Source organism: Leptinotarsa decemlineata, unplaced genomic scaffold (genome assembly GCF_025532065.1).
Source record: "Leptinotarsa decemlineata unplaced genomic scaffold, Ldec_3_MD MMD2_tig00026282_RagTag_RagTag, whole genome shotgun sequence".
In the NCBI taxonomy this organism is placed as follows: Eukaryota; Metazoa; Arthropoda; class Insecta; order Coleoptera; family Chrysomelidae; genus Leptinotarsa; species Leptinotarsa decemlineata.
This window is the reverse complement of record NW_027412668.1, coordinates 9,542,035-9,556,908: the sequence shown is the minus strand read 5'-3', so window position 1 is coordinate 9,556,908 and position 14,874 is coordinate 9,542,035. Positions and strand designations below refer to the sequence as shown.

General features: G+C 34.3%; 1 protein-coding gene across 1 annotated transcript in view; it reads left to right on the top strand.

The window, feature by feature from the left end:
- LOC141484654 (limbic system-associated membrane protein) overlaps positions 1-14,874 on the top strand; it is a 100,268-nt gene that overhangs the window by 7,536 nt on the left and 77,858 nt on the right. Inside the window, exon 2 of the mRNA XM_074179776.1 lies at positions 5,656-5,896. Within this exon, the coding sequence (XP_074035877.1) occupies positions 5,797-5,896 (100 nt within the window). The 5' untranslated portion in view covers positions 5,656-5,796. The remainder of the gene's footprint in view (positions 1-5,655; positions 5,897-14,874) is intronic.

The window sequence follows — 14,874 nt, the reverse complement described above, 5'->3', positions numbered from 1 at the left end:
ATCGTAGTCATAGAAAGTTTCACGAAATATATATTCCTGTGAAAGAAATATTATATTAACTCATACATAATGTATGGGATAATGTTCCTTGGAAATGCGATGGGAAATTGATGTGTATCCTATATTTTCCTGTCGCCTCCACGAACATGTATTTTGATTCGAGATATGATTTGCTTCATTTTTCGCTTTTGTTGTGGCATCCAACCGATTCTCTGCTATGCTATGAATTTTGAGCGAACCATTATGGATACTGTACCTGGTTTACACTAAGAATGGACTATTTTAATCAGTATGGAAATTGAGGTAACACAAAACTTTCATATCTCAATGAATCTCAATTAAAAAGTTCATAGGTAGAATTCGAATCTTCTTTTTTTAAGACAAAACACAAGCACCACAGAAAAATACTTATAGTGCTCTGAGAGCGGTGCCTGTGCGAGAGTAGAATTGAATCGCTGGAGATCAAATCCATTTGGAAAAACGTTCTCAGGGAGTTCATTCCAAACGAACCCAGTTCCCCAAATGGAAGAGTTGTTTAACAGTGAAGTTCGAAGTGTACTGAGCCTCAAAACGATGATATGATATATACTGCTCTTGGCTTGATCATTATCATTATCAATAGAATATAGTTTTCAATATATTAAAAGCATATGACATACATAGATACATTATCATCAACACAGCTTTAATAATTGGATGGTGAAAATATCTTGAAATTTTTCATCGAATAGAACTGGCCGATACTTGATAAGGATCCATATTAATCCATATTACATGATTTTCACTATAAAAGGGTTTTACAAAATCCGCGACACGTGTTTCGCTATACAATAGCTTCTTCAAGGATAAACTCTAATAGCTTCTTCAAGCATTACTTCTAAATTACACCATTTTATACTCTAACCTAATACCTATTGGTATACCTGAATAATAAATCTCCCTGTAACTGTCAGGTATGAATTCATTAACAATTTGTATGGATATCCATACATTTTTCGAAAGTAATTAAACCTAACTATTTTTACCTGCAAATGAACAGATTCAATAATGTCGAATTATTCAATTCAGTTTGCTCATTCATAAGATGTTGAAAGTTTTTAAATTTTTTTATTTCCATACTCTCCAACAGGTTAAGTTTCAAACCTTTCTTCTGAAAATGGAGGGGTTTGTATTCATGGGTGAACTCATGTACCTCTGAGAATAAATGACTGGCATGTGTGGAATTTATTTTTCCATTCTGAACACTATATTTGTTTTCCATTATGCGGGCTTTGAACGTTATTACAGTACTTTTATCTTTGTTATTTTTAATGTGCATACTTTAGTTGTTGTTGGTTTTGAAAGCAGTATTTACACCTTTACTGTGCAGAAAATCTGACATATTTGTGGTGGGTTGGCCTAAGTAGGTTAATGTTCTATAACTTTTATTTTATTCTTCTCGAATTGGGTGAACTTCTTTCAAAGTAAATTGATGGATGTAGCCGTTACTATGTGGTTATACAGTCAAAGCTTGACTGTATAACTTTTTTGATAATAAAGAATGTATCAGAGCACTATCGTTATCATTGTTGACGGCTATTTGCTTCATTATATTCAGTTCTTTTTTGAAATTCGCTTCTGTCAAGGGCACATTTATCAGTCTGTGGATCATACTGTTGAAAGCTGCTAACTTATGCAGATGTGGGTGGACGAATTATGAATGATAATATCTGTATGTGCCAGTTTACGATAAATTGAAAAATCATGTTTGTTGTTAACTGTTGTTATTGTCAAGTCCAAAAAATTTATAGAGTTATCCTGTTCCATCTCCATTGTGAATGGGATGGAAGGGTGGAGAGAATTGATGAACTATACCAATACACGAAACTTCTTACCAGTGGGTTACTGTGTATTCTTCTCTCCAAATCTTCCATGAAAATTTCTGCCAGAATAGGACTAAGTGGATTTCCCATTATGAGACCTTTGCAGGATGAGTAAAACGTTTCATTGAATTGGAAGTAATTCTGTGACAAACACACCGTAAGCAAGTCTAATATTTCATTTTTCACTACCGGATTGATAGAGTTTTCGTCCAATAGATTCTCCCCCAGAGTAATCGTTTCATTCGAAAGAATACTGGGAAACAGATTCTTTACATCGAATGAAATCAATTTGGCATTATCCGGCAGTGTAATATCTTGAATTTCATTGATCAAATGGTATGAATTCCACAAACTGAATTTTGATTCGAAATTGGTGTGATTTTGAATAACTGCAATGAGTTTTTCGGACATTTTAACTGAAGGAGCTAGGGGGAAAGAAACTACCGGTCTTATCGGATACTTATCTTTGTGTAATTTAATCAACAAATACAATCAAGGTGGTTGTGGTGTGTTCAGGACTAACGATTGGATTTTTTTGACTTCTTTCTGATATAAATGGGTGGGGTCGTTTCTGAGACTATCGTACATGCCAGCATTTAGACAGTCTGAAGTCTTCTCCACGTATTGTTCTTTGTTCATGGCTATGACCGCTTTGCCTTTATCAGCTCGCGTAAAAATAATTTGCCGAATTATCTTCTATGGATTTCACTAGTTTCAACTCCGGATTGAACCTACCTTTATGCATCTTTTCAGAGTTCAAAATTTCTGCAGCAATATGTTTATTGACGTAGCATGTCTCCATCAATGCGATATCTGTATCAATTCCCAAAACTTCTAAATTTGTCGAATGCTTGAAGAAGCTATTATACAGCGAAACACGTGTCGCTGTTTTTGTGAAACCCTTTTATAGGGAAAATCATACAATGAACTGTATTAATTGATTTTTTTTTTATTTTCCACCAATTTCCACGTGAATAGACAAGAATCGAGAAGGGAGATCCGTAAGACTTTTATGAATCGACATACTTTTTGCAGACAATCTAGTCATCTTTGGTCAAAGAAAAAACCCATACCCCATCCATGATTAGCTTTGACATTCACTCAACTCCCGAATATATATAATAAAGGTATATAATAAAAGTTTGTCGACTTCGGAATATACATTTTTACGAAGGAAGTTCTGAGTTTACTGAAGTTGCGGTTGTATGATAAATTCAACAGGTATATTATTAAACGTTGATGACTGTATGGAAACTTCTCTAGTGATTATATATTCATCATTCAGTATCATATCGACTGAGTAACAAAACATTGGAGTGTATACTTTCACATTCAAACTTTCTTCTCTCTTCGTGCATTCATATTAACCCTAACCCTTTCAGTCAAATTTTATTGAAAAAACTTCAATACATGCGTTGACTTGATTGCCTGTTTATTTTTCAATTTTTAATAACCATATCGTAGCAGAAGTGTTTCAATATTCATTAATTTTTTCTCCGCATTTATTCTTTTTATAATGTTTTTCAAATATACAAGAATTGGGAATGGGTAACGAGGTCTTACCTTTTAACGTATGATTCGTAACACGGTTGCAGAATCATCCCAGCTTCAACCAGAAAAATTCTCTCGAGAAAAATATCTGGTGGAGGCGGTAACGAGCAGTAATATAAGCAGGAATTTCTGACAAAAACATAACAATCTGCACTGACAGCAGACAAGCACTATTAACTTTGAACAGACAACGTGTTACCTCAGAGCTAGAACTAGAGTGCCATCAAGATTTAGCCAAAGCCTCGGTAGATAATAACATTATCCTGCGGTGGGTCAAAGGACATGACAGAAGTGAAGGTAATCGCATTGCCTACTCTTCAGCCAAAGAACCGGCTGGACTAAGAATTTTAGGAACCAGTGGCATCTACGGCCTGATGAAATCGACAATTGCGGAACCAGCCAAATGTTACACCCATGATTAATCCCTAAAGAGATGGGATGGAATCAAAGGGTGTAATCGTGCCAGGATCACCCTGGGCGACCTTGGGAAGCTGGTGCCGAAGAAATATCAGGCGAAGATCAGGAAAAATCTACGCTTAACAGTAGGATTTCTGACTGGCAACTGTCAACTAAGGAAACACCTTCATAATATAGGTCTAGTGGACACACCTCTATGCAGGAGGTGAGACTGTCAGGCATATCCTATACGAGTGCCCGGAGTTATTGTCAATAAGAGAGTGTGTTTTGCGAGTCTTGGCCTACACCTGCCGATATGAAGGAGATGTCTCAAAGTGACCTAGAAGGACAACTCCTCGGGAGGATGTGCCTAAATGTTGTGGGCTTACACTCACCCTCCCTACTCTTCGGATACAGATACAGATAAGCATTAGATATGACTCTTCATTCATTAATTCTTGTAAGAAAATGTGTTACTTTGGTAATTGAATAAATTAAGGACCGTGTGGATTTTTGTTATATATATAATAAGCTTTGTAGACTATATCTTCTTCTGAGTGTCAAAAAAACCTTGACCATTGACCACACCTACACCTCAAAAACATAAAATATAAAGCTGTGTTTGAAATTGATGAATTTGTGTTAACACAAAGTTTGATTTTCAGTTTCTCTCTTCAGATTGACTATAACATTCTCTGAATACCGTAATAATCGAAATAAAGGTGGAAAATAAAAGTTTACAATAAATTTGGTGGATCATATGGCGTGGGACGAATGAACTCACTGTAAATAAAAAATGATTTCAAACATATCACAGGTACTCAATTGGCACTTCATTTATGAACAGAATGTACTGAAAATTAAATTTGTTGACATGGATTAACATTCTTAATCAAAAAATTGTCACAAAAAAATAACTCGGTTTTGAAAATTTCACATGTTCTCGGCCTCGCTGGAGATTTTCAACCTTGCGCAATCTGAAAAAATTCAATGGAGGATTTCATACGGATGTTGGTAGGGCAACCTTTCTATTTCACCTCTTAGTTTCTGCGTAAAATCAAATTATTTTTCACAGAGAGGAATTTATCATATTTTATAATTTCGTCTATCAAAATAGCCTATCAAAAATGTTTGATTTTGAGACGCCCATATAAAATTCGATTTTGATTTTAAAAAGTGAAAATCTTCGAAAAGGTTGACGGAAAACTGGTTTTCTCCACCAAAATACATTTTGTTATCATTATTTGTTTTCACCCTCTATCTTCGTTGGCCTGGTGAGAGAATATCTGCGTTCTGTTGGTTATCCTATCAGCAGTTTGACAAATTTTCGGAGGTGCTATTTTTCATTTCATTCTTAAGTGCATATTTTCAAAACAAACCGTTCGGAGAGAAGACTTTGGGTAGCTGAAATGATAGACAATTATTTCCTCTACAATACTGGATAGATTTTTTCCGAAGGCGAGATGCATCAAAACGGATATATGAATGAAATCACAGAAAATGCCAACTCGTTTCGTTTTTTGAAGATAAAGGCGGGCACACAGGAAATATGATTATGCATTTTTCACTTTAAACAGTCATCATAATAGACAGTTTATCAGAAAATTATGACTATGAAACCTTTTATGTGCTCTCTGGAGCCGAAGGCTAGAGTAGATTCGTAATTTACAATAGTACTTTTGAAGTTCATCTAAGTTTATCTGACTGACTATCTCCTACCATTTATAAGATCTCCGTACCTAGATTTGAAAAGTTCCCTGTATATTCATCCGTTTCACACCTGAATAACCAATAAAATCATCGACAAATTTTCGAATAATCGAAAATAATTCAATTCTTTTTTCAGATGTTGAAGAATATACATATATCTGAGGGACAAGTTTCGAAAATGTGAGGAATATCTGCTTCTACCAGATGATCATCGATTTCGACGAATGTTTCCGTTTACAAATATAGTAAAAGTGGTGAAGATGGACGTTATCTGAATATGCTGCATTCAAGAATGTCAAAATATTCCCGTTATATCTCAGTTGTTTTGATACTAATGATATATTTGATCGGAGACATCGATGGATTTTCATCGACCAGTAAGTATATATTTCCATTTACTATTTTTTGATACATACATTGCAGGTAAATGGAGTTTTGGCTCTACTATCTACTACTATTTCGGAAATAAAACTGTTCCCACTCCATTCAGCTAGATTTTGAATCAATAGCTTGCAATAGCAATAGCAATAGCAAAATACCACTCAAATGAACAAGTTTTTTTTTGTTGCTGAGAACTTTTGGTGATTGAAATCTATAAACGTTAATTATTTCATCTAAATGTCTTTATTACCTCGAAATTCCGCAAAATGTTGGGAATTGAGACTTCAGAAGTCTGAAAAGTATTTAAGAAATTTGTTAACAGTTCTTCAGAAAATGGAAATCCACAATTTGAAAATTATATAACTGCTAGGCAACTATTTCATACAGAGCATTTACGGTTGAAAACAAATATCGCTATTTTGATAGCCATTGGTTTTAACAGTGGTGCCAGGCTGAATCACCAATGTATTACTCAATTCAGCTGTCCTTCAAGGACGAATCGGGTGGAGTGAAGATGAAATTATTTCCTCAACGCAGGAACTATCTATGAGATTGAAATGATATAATAAATCAACGAGGCAACCCAAGGTGATCGATTGCAAATCCCGTTTTGACATCGACTGCCGGACAAGCTTCCTGCTCTGTCTTTTACTGTAGTTTTTACTGCAGAGCAACTAGATTGAATCAGAGCTGAAAAAGAAAACATCCGTGGTACAACACCAGAAGCGCTGTTTCGACTCAACACGGTATCAAACTGAAATCATACACAGGAAGGAGAATTGGTTCGGGAGGAAATTCAAAGAAGCCGCATATATGTTGTCGATCATTGTATTTAGCCAAGCTAGCGTAGATATACGCAATATATAGAAACCCATAATCAAGCGAAAATGGCCAACTCCCGCCAAACGGTCATCTCCCACTAAACTGGTGAGGCGGAAAAAGGAAAGCGGAGATAAGTGAAAGTACTTCAATTACCCATAAATAGTCATATCTGGAAGGAATTAATTCAGTCATTATTCGAAGACGATTGTGGATACTAACAATCGAAATGCTGTTAAGTAACTTGGCTTGAAATCTCTCATCTTATTTATATTTTTCATTCAATTGTTCTATTTTTACGTGCATTTTATTTTACTATCATTTAATTTCTGTATCGAGATAAAAGTACATTACTTAAATACCTAATAAATATTTAGTCCAATACAAGAACACCACGAAAAAACGAATACGCTTGAGAATATATATGGGAATAACGCAGTACTTGAAAAAATCAAACACATTAAAGAACATTTTGAAAGTACAAACATTTTGGAATAAGTAATAGTTATGAAAATAAAAATGAAACTTGTGCACGAAGAATTCAAAAGGCGAGTATAAATAAAATAAAATGAAACGAATCAGTTGAAGAAAGGTTAGACGATCTCATTACATTTGCCTGTTGGTGTTTCGTATATGAATCGTTTACCCCATTCTCAAACATGTTAAAGTTCATTATTTCTTCAATACGGTCAAGAATGAAATTGAACGCTATATAAGAAAATGATCGCTGACAAACAGTTTTCCTCATCTGTGGAAGAACATAAAGGTGTCTTTGTCGAGTGCCATAATTATGCGTTGGTAAACTGGCGTGATTTTATTTTTTTTTCATATTTCAATATAACATTCAAACAATATCGTTGCCTCAGATCCAGTATCTCGCATCACTTATATAAAAGATATCTAGTGGTTTGATGATGATCATGGCCCCTAGGTGTCTCTTTCATAGGGAAATATGTTATTGCCTCTACGTATCCAGGATTCTTCTTCGAGGGTAGTCAAGTCCAATAACGCATTCATGCTTCAGCCCAACTCCATTAATGATACCGAGGTGAATCGAAATAGCGCTTTATAGATCACGAATGCTACACTTCGGGCTTTGGTTTCATCTCTTATATTCAACATAAGATATTTTCAACCACATTCAAGTCGGGGTTTTGATTCTCAAATAACGAACAATATGTTGGACAACTGGGATATTCCGTAATTTTCCAATAAGCAATATATGATTGTGTTTCAAAACATTCATTTCCTCGAAAACTCAATGGTTTATTTATATTATTCTTTCCTATATATTGAACGAAAGTGATTTTTTGTGAAGAAAAATTTGTTTATCATCGATCTTTTTTGGATATTTCCACCAATGAATCAATCTATGTTTATATCCATTTTTCGAAATGCTCACATATATTGGAATTGTCAAGATGTCATATTTTCATTTCTTCACAACGTTTATTTCAACATAAATGGCAAAGAAACAGTGGCTGCGGTCTTCTGTGATATAGCCAAAGCATTTGATTGTGTGAATCATAAAATTCTTTTACGGAAACTCAGTAGACACTGTATAACTGGAATAAGTCTTGAGTGGTTTGAGTCATACTTGGCAGATCGCACTCAGATGGTTGAAACCACTTCATACTCAAATGAAGGTGAAATTACTTGCGGCGTCCCACAAGGTTCGGTACTGGGCCCACTTTCATTCTTAATTTACATTAATGACCTATTGTCTGTGAACATCCAAGGAAAATTAACTCTATTTGCTGATGATACTACAATTTTATGGCATGTTCCTCCCAAGCATAGTTTGTATGAAGTTATTGAGAATGACATCACGAAATGAAGGACTGGTTTGACCCAAATCTCTTTAGCTTGAATTTATCAAAAACATAAGTAGTGTCCTATTGTTGCCAGATTCCAGCCGTACATCTATATAATATTCAAATTGACAACGTACCAACTTCTAAAATCCTTGGCTTGTTCATTGACAATAATTTAAAATTCAACAAACATGTAGTTACTTTAGAATCGAAGCTCTCCTCTGGATGTTATGCAATACGACTAACTGTATTTGAGCTCGGATCTGCAGAAGCTAGAATGGTTTATCAATCCCTTTTTGAATCCCATCTTCGTTAAGGTATTTGTTTTGGGTGTGTGTTCTACCACATACCTTCAATCAGTACTACTAATACAAAAACGTGCCATACGATGCATATGCAAAGTCAAGCCTAGGGACTCTTGTCGGCCTCTTTTTGCCTCTAACAAAATCCCAACTGTTGTCTCCTTATTTATATATGGGACAATCTGCCTTCTCTTCAAAAATAGGGTATTGTTTAACAACTTGGACGCGCCAATGTATCAAACCAGGCAAAGATTCAGCTTTAAATTACCGCTGCCTTCTCCGACCTTAGTTAAAGATTCCATTATTTACAACGGTCTCAAAATGTTCAATCACCTTCCTCAAGCTATAAGAACCATAAATGACCTTAGAGCTCTTGAGAAAGAGCTTGCTTTCTGTGAGACCTTATTATAGCTTAGCAGAATTCTACGATAATAATTTTAATTGAGAAAACTAACTGTAATATCTACGCTATTTTATTGATTTGATTTCATTCAATTTAGTTTAAATTGATTTATTTAATTTTATTGTACATGTTCTTATATCCTGAACGTTTGTTTTATTCACATGTCTCTTTTCAGTTCATGTTATCACTTACTTTTAGTGATTTTACTTTTGTGATGCTTTTGTGATTTCATGTATATACTATTTATATTTCGCACAAGAATTTGTCGATGAGAATTTATTCTTCAGACAATAAAGTATATTTGAATTGAATTGAAAAAAAAAAGTTATATAGTAGAATGAAGTGAAAATTTACATAAGAAGAGGTTTTCATATCACATACAGTTGATCACAGGTTATGCAATTTTATGAAACTACATACACTATAAAAACATTTTTCCATTGAAAAGTTCGTCAACTCGTGTTTAAATGGAAACAATTCATCTGTGTTCTTCAATTCTTCTGGAAGATTGTTGAATATTTTGAGGCCAAAATATTCAGAAGCACATGAAATAATTTCTCTTTCTGCTGAATTTACATGAAAATGTTGCATTTTTCTTTGATACATAACCATAAATATCCGAAATGCGAGTAAATGTGTTCTTATTTTCAAAAACATGAACACACGTTTCGAAAATGAAAAAACGTGAAAGCGTCAAAACACGAAATGTTTTGATAATAGCTCTACACCGTTCTCTGTTAGAAACTCTCGCGATACATCTCAAAATCCTTTTTTCTTTCGCACTCGGTGCATTGCCCCAAATGCCATATCCATTATTCGATTCAACTTCATAATCTGGCAATGGAATTTCCAAGAGAGATGTTCTTCTAGAGATACTTCTGATTACCTAACCTCTTCATGTGTATTCTGTATTGTAATTCCACCAATTTCAACTTCAATATCATCAATGGATCTATGGCGACAGTGAATTCTCAACATCAGAGTTTTTTTAATGTTGAAGAATAGGTTCCTGCTACCGAAAAAAATGAAACTACCTGAATTGTTTCAATAAAATCTGAAAAATATTAAAATTTTAATAGGGAACTTCATAATGTAGAGTAAGGGCTAAATTTCTAGTTTACCTAGATAAGTAACTGCGTAAATTCCACGCATTTTCACAAAGAAAAGTGTTCTATTCATCAGTATCTATAAACTTGCCTACCGAAAAAAGAGCTTTTCAATTCTCAACTTCTCTAACAGAAGTGAAATCAGTTTTGGAATGTGAATCATGTCAATGTTATTGATTGACTCCTGAAAAATTCGATGCAGTACAGTCTGCTGCCAGAACGTATTCTGACAATTTTTATACTAATCTGAAAAATGTCAAAATTGTAATGGAGAAATTAATACACGTGTGGAAGGTGAAAATACCCATTGAAGGTCGATTGAAAATCTTCCGTATAATTACTTGGTGTAGTGTTACTGTGTACAACATCTGTTTCAATTTTATTATGAAAGTGTGGAGTACGATATTAATGATGAAAAGTGATTTTCGTGTAATCACATGTTCATATATTCGAAAGTGAAAATATTTTTTTCGAGATATAGTACGTCTTCAATGCCAGTTTTTTAAACAAAAATGTTTTCATAACTTTTTTATTAAAAAATAGTACAGTATTCAATTCAACGAAGTTCTGAGTTCCATAAAACATGGTCAAAAATAAGGCATTAAACTGTTAGTAAGAATCATTCAACTTCCAGTTATATTGCCTGACCTCATCTCTGTCAGAGTATGGGTTCGAATGGAGTGGAGTTCAAAGAGATATGTGGCATATCATAAAATATCAGCAGTGATTTGTGACATGTTATTCACACATTTTAACGCACTTTGCTGAGTGTTTATGTTGTTCACTGAATTTTGTACACCAGCTGATGCTGAAAATGATTACCACCAATTGATATGGCAAAGACTCGAATTCTGCACACAAAATGATGAAAGCATAATTTGTATCATGATTTTCAGTGTTTTGATGTATATGGGAAAAATATAGATAGTACAAATCAGTGACTGAATAGGTCCTCAAGGATCGGAGTGATGCCTTGGTTTTCTTTCAATTGAATCTTATGTGAAAATATCTTATACAAAATTGTTGTTTCATCAATATCTTGAAAATTCTTTTCTGCAAACTACTTTCATTTGATTTCATCTTTTGAATACATTTCATGGAAAACATTTCAAGAAACCAGTAATTGTGCCCAGTAGCAATAACTAGCAGTTTCAACACATGTCACAGAAGACCAACGTTCATACCGGGATAGAAAACACTTCAAGCATACCAGTGGAGTAGGAAATACAGTTAACTTGGAAATGTTGATAGGATTTGCATCCCTAACCGTGATTTAAATAAATGAATAAAAATAATGAATAATTTGTATTGGATTCAAACTATCACTATCTATAGAAAGACATCAGATGTTTTGGAATTTTCTACACATTCCAATAGTTGCGTGAACAAAAAAAAAATGATACATAAGACAGGGTTTCACCCTAGAGTTCTATGCACTAAACCTTACAACTCCTGATTGAAATTCTAGTTTCAATTACCATCAAGGAAACACTCCTCCAACTATACTCCTCTGGCTCTTGAGATCTGTGACTGAAAAACTCTTCTAAAAATGTTTCTCTCACACACAGAATCGGTATTGATTCAAAGTTCAAGCAATGCTACTACCTGTTACATCCATCCTTTCAAACATATACACAGGGAAGCCCACCGATTCTAAGTATGGTATTACTACAAGTAGATATCTCTGTCGCTACCAAAATCAAAATGAACAATATGTATCTTCAATACAATGTTGTGAAATTGGCCCCAATTTCACAACATTGTATTGAAGTGAAATTGTGAAATTGGCCCCAATTTCACAACATTGTATTGAAGTGAGCCCGACTCACGATCGGAAGACCGTGGGTTCGATTCCCGCCTCGACCAGATATTTTTCTCGAGAGAATTTTTCTGATTGAAGCTGGGATGATTCTGCAACCGTGTTAGGAATCACACGTTAAAAGGTAAGACCTCGTTAGTCCTTAGCTCGCACAAGTTCTCAACTTCTGAGAGTTGTCGTTCGTATGGGGGCGACAGCTGATTAACGGAAAAACAAATTTCAAAACAGATTTTGAAACAGGCATTGGCATTATATTGTGAACCGTATAAAATGAAAAGTGGAGAAATGAAATGTAACAGATAAAAAATAACTCCTATGAGAAACGTATTCGAATTATTAGGAGATACAGCGGGTACTTTGAAATTTTGATACTTTTCATAGGAAAGTTGATTGCTTGTATCTGTCGGAATCACGTTTTCCTCCTCAGATAAAAAATTGTAGTACTTACTAGTCATCTTCTGATGATACCACTGAATTCCACTGAAACAGACACAACCATTTCTAGAAGTGTGTTTCGTTTCTTTAGTCGAAATGAAGCTTTTGAAACTAGTGGTTTTTAATTTCATTCGAACTAACATGCAAGGATATTAACCGCTTCCGCCAGAATATAAAATGTTTAGCAATAATCCCTTCACCAAATTATGAAGCGATTATTTGTCAGCATATAAAAATATATATAATAAATTTTATGAAGTGTTTTACCGGATATTAAACAGGATTCACTGTATTGAAAGGTTTATTACTTCAATGCAGAAGAACCATGACGGGTTCATTTTTTTGTTGAATTCATCAACTTTCGAAAGCCAGGAAATATTCAACAGATTTCAATATATATCCAGTAACTTAACATTGAAATTTCTCAGTTGTTTTTCTCAACCTAACTATTATACATTGTTTCCAATGATAGAGAGATGCAACGTCTACCACATGAATCTTGTGAATAACTTTCTTAACTAAAAGTCTAGATTCAACCAGCAGATAACTTTCATTGAAACTTTCGTTGCAACAGATTCGACCATGTGAAAAAAGAATCTCCATTTCCTTCATTGAAATTGAGCTATTGAAACAAGTAACTTTCACGAAAGGAAAAAACACTCGCCTCCGCTATAATATTAACTATAAATCTATGTTCCTTTGCTTAATTAAAGTGTTTTCCCATTTTCAACAAGATATCTGAATGATGAAATTGATTGGTTTCAAATATGATTTTAAGAATGAAGTTTTTACGATGAACGAGAACAAGAATGTTTCCTATTTATTCAGCGAACTGAAACACATCTTCATGCAGCTGCAGTTTCGTAAGAATTTATCAACTTTCCAACCAACTGATTTCCTAGAGTCTTTGAAGTTCACTAGATACTTATTGAGACAACAAGAGGATCATTCCGAATTCTTGGGGTTCTTGTTGAATACTCTCCATGAGCAGGAAAAGAGCAGAATCAATACTCCTGATCGCTCTGGATTGACTGATTTCGTACAGTCAATCTCATCTTGTATTTGTAGATCTTCAGCTGGAAAAATTCTCACATGTTTACTTTATAGTAAATGTTCAAGAGGTTGCAATAACGAATGTGACTTTCCGAAACTTCAAATAGCGTTTCCTAATATGACTGATAACAAGTCCGTGCAGAGCTTATTGGTTAAACATCTGGAAATAGAACTTTTAACGGGTGATGATCAGCTCTATTGCCAACTATGCGCTAGACTAACTGACAAAAAGTATAGCTGAGGCACCAGTCAATCTGATAATGACACTGATAATCTTCAAACATGACTCACCCTCTGACAGAAGCACCAAAATCTTACGAAGGTTAGAAGTAGATGAACACTTCAATCTAGCAGACCACTATTATATTCGTCATGCAGTTATTGTTCACAGTGGTTCTGGCGTTCAATCCAGTCATCATTACGCATTGGTCAAAGACAAAAGAGACTGATTTGAGTCTTTATATCTTGAATTCTTTGGAGCCTTTGAAGATACCATACATTTTATTCTATGAAAGAAAGAATACTGACCGATCAAGATCTTTGGATGATGTGGTGCTGCAGGTTTTTCTGGGTTTTGCTGCAGCTAAAAAAGCAAATGCGCCACTGGAATCAATCAAGTCATCCGGAGCTGTTTTATGATTTCAGGATTTGTATCACTTCATTCTTTTATATATTTAACAGGTGAATTTTTTAAAACTTCTGATTATTATCTGATGAATATTTAAAATGAAGACGCTAATTGAAACCACATAATGTCTATGAAACAATGATCACTCTCCCTGAACTCAGAATATAGTTTTTGATATTGTCTTGGAGTTGAAGATGAAAATATTTTATATTTTTTAATTTTCACCATTCCAGTGAGCTCAATTCACTCGAAGAAAACAAAAATTACTCATTTCCGGTTGATATGGTCAATTGAAATTAACAATGGAACAAATAGTTTCTCGTTCGGTTATATTACCCTCTTCATGAATATACGCTCGAACGAAATAAAATATATCAGTATCTGGCCGCATCTCATAAATGAAGTGTATTCTTCCATCTCGCGGAGCTTTCCTATATATTCAGATTTTATGAATCAATAATGCTCATAGAGGAAATAAAGCCATATATGTATGACCAGCCATATGAGAAGTTTATTGGTATTTTCATCCTCAATTACTCGATAAAATTTGCACTTTGGGGTTGAATCGTTAAATGTATTGAACGAGAACATGATA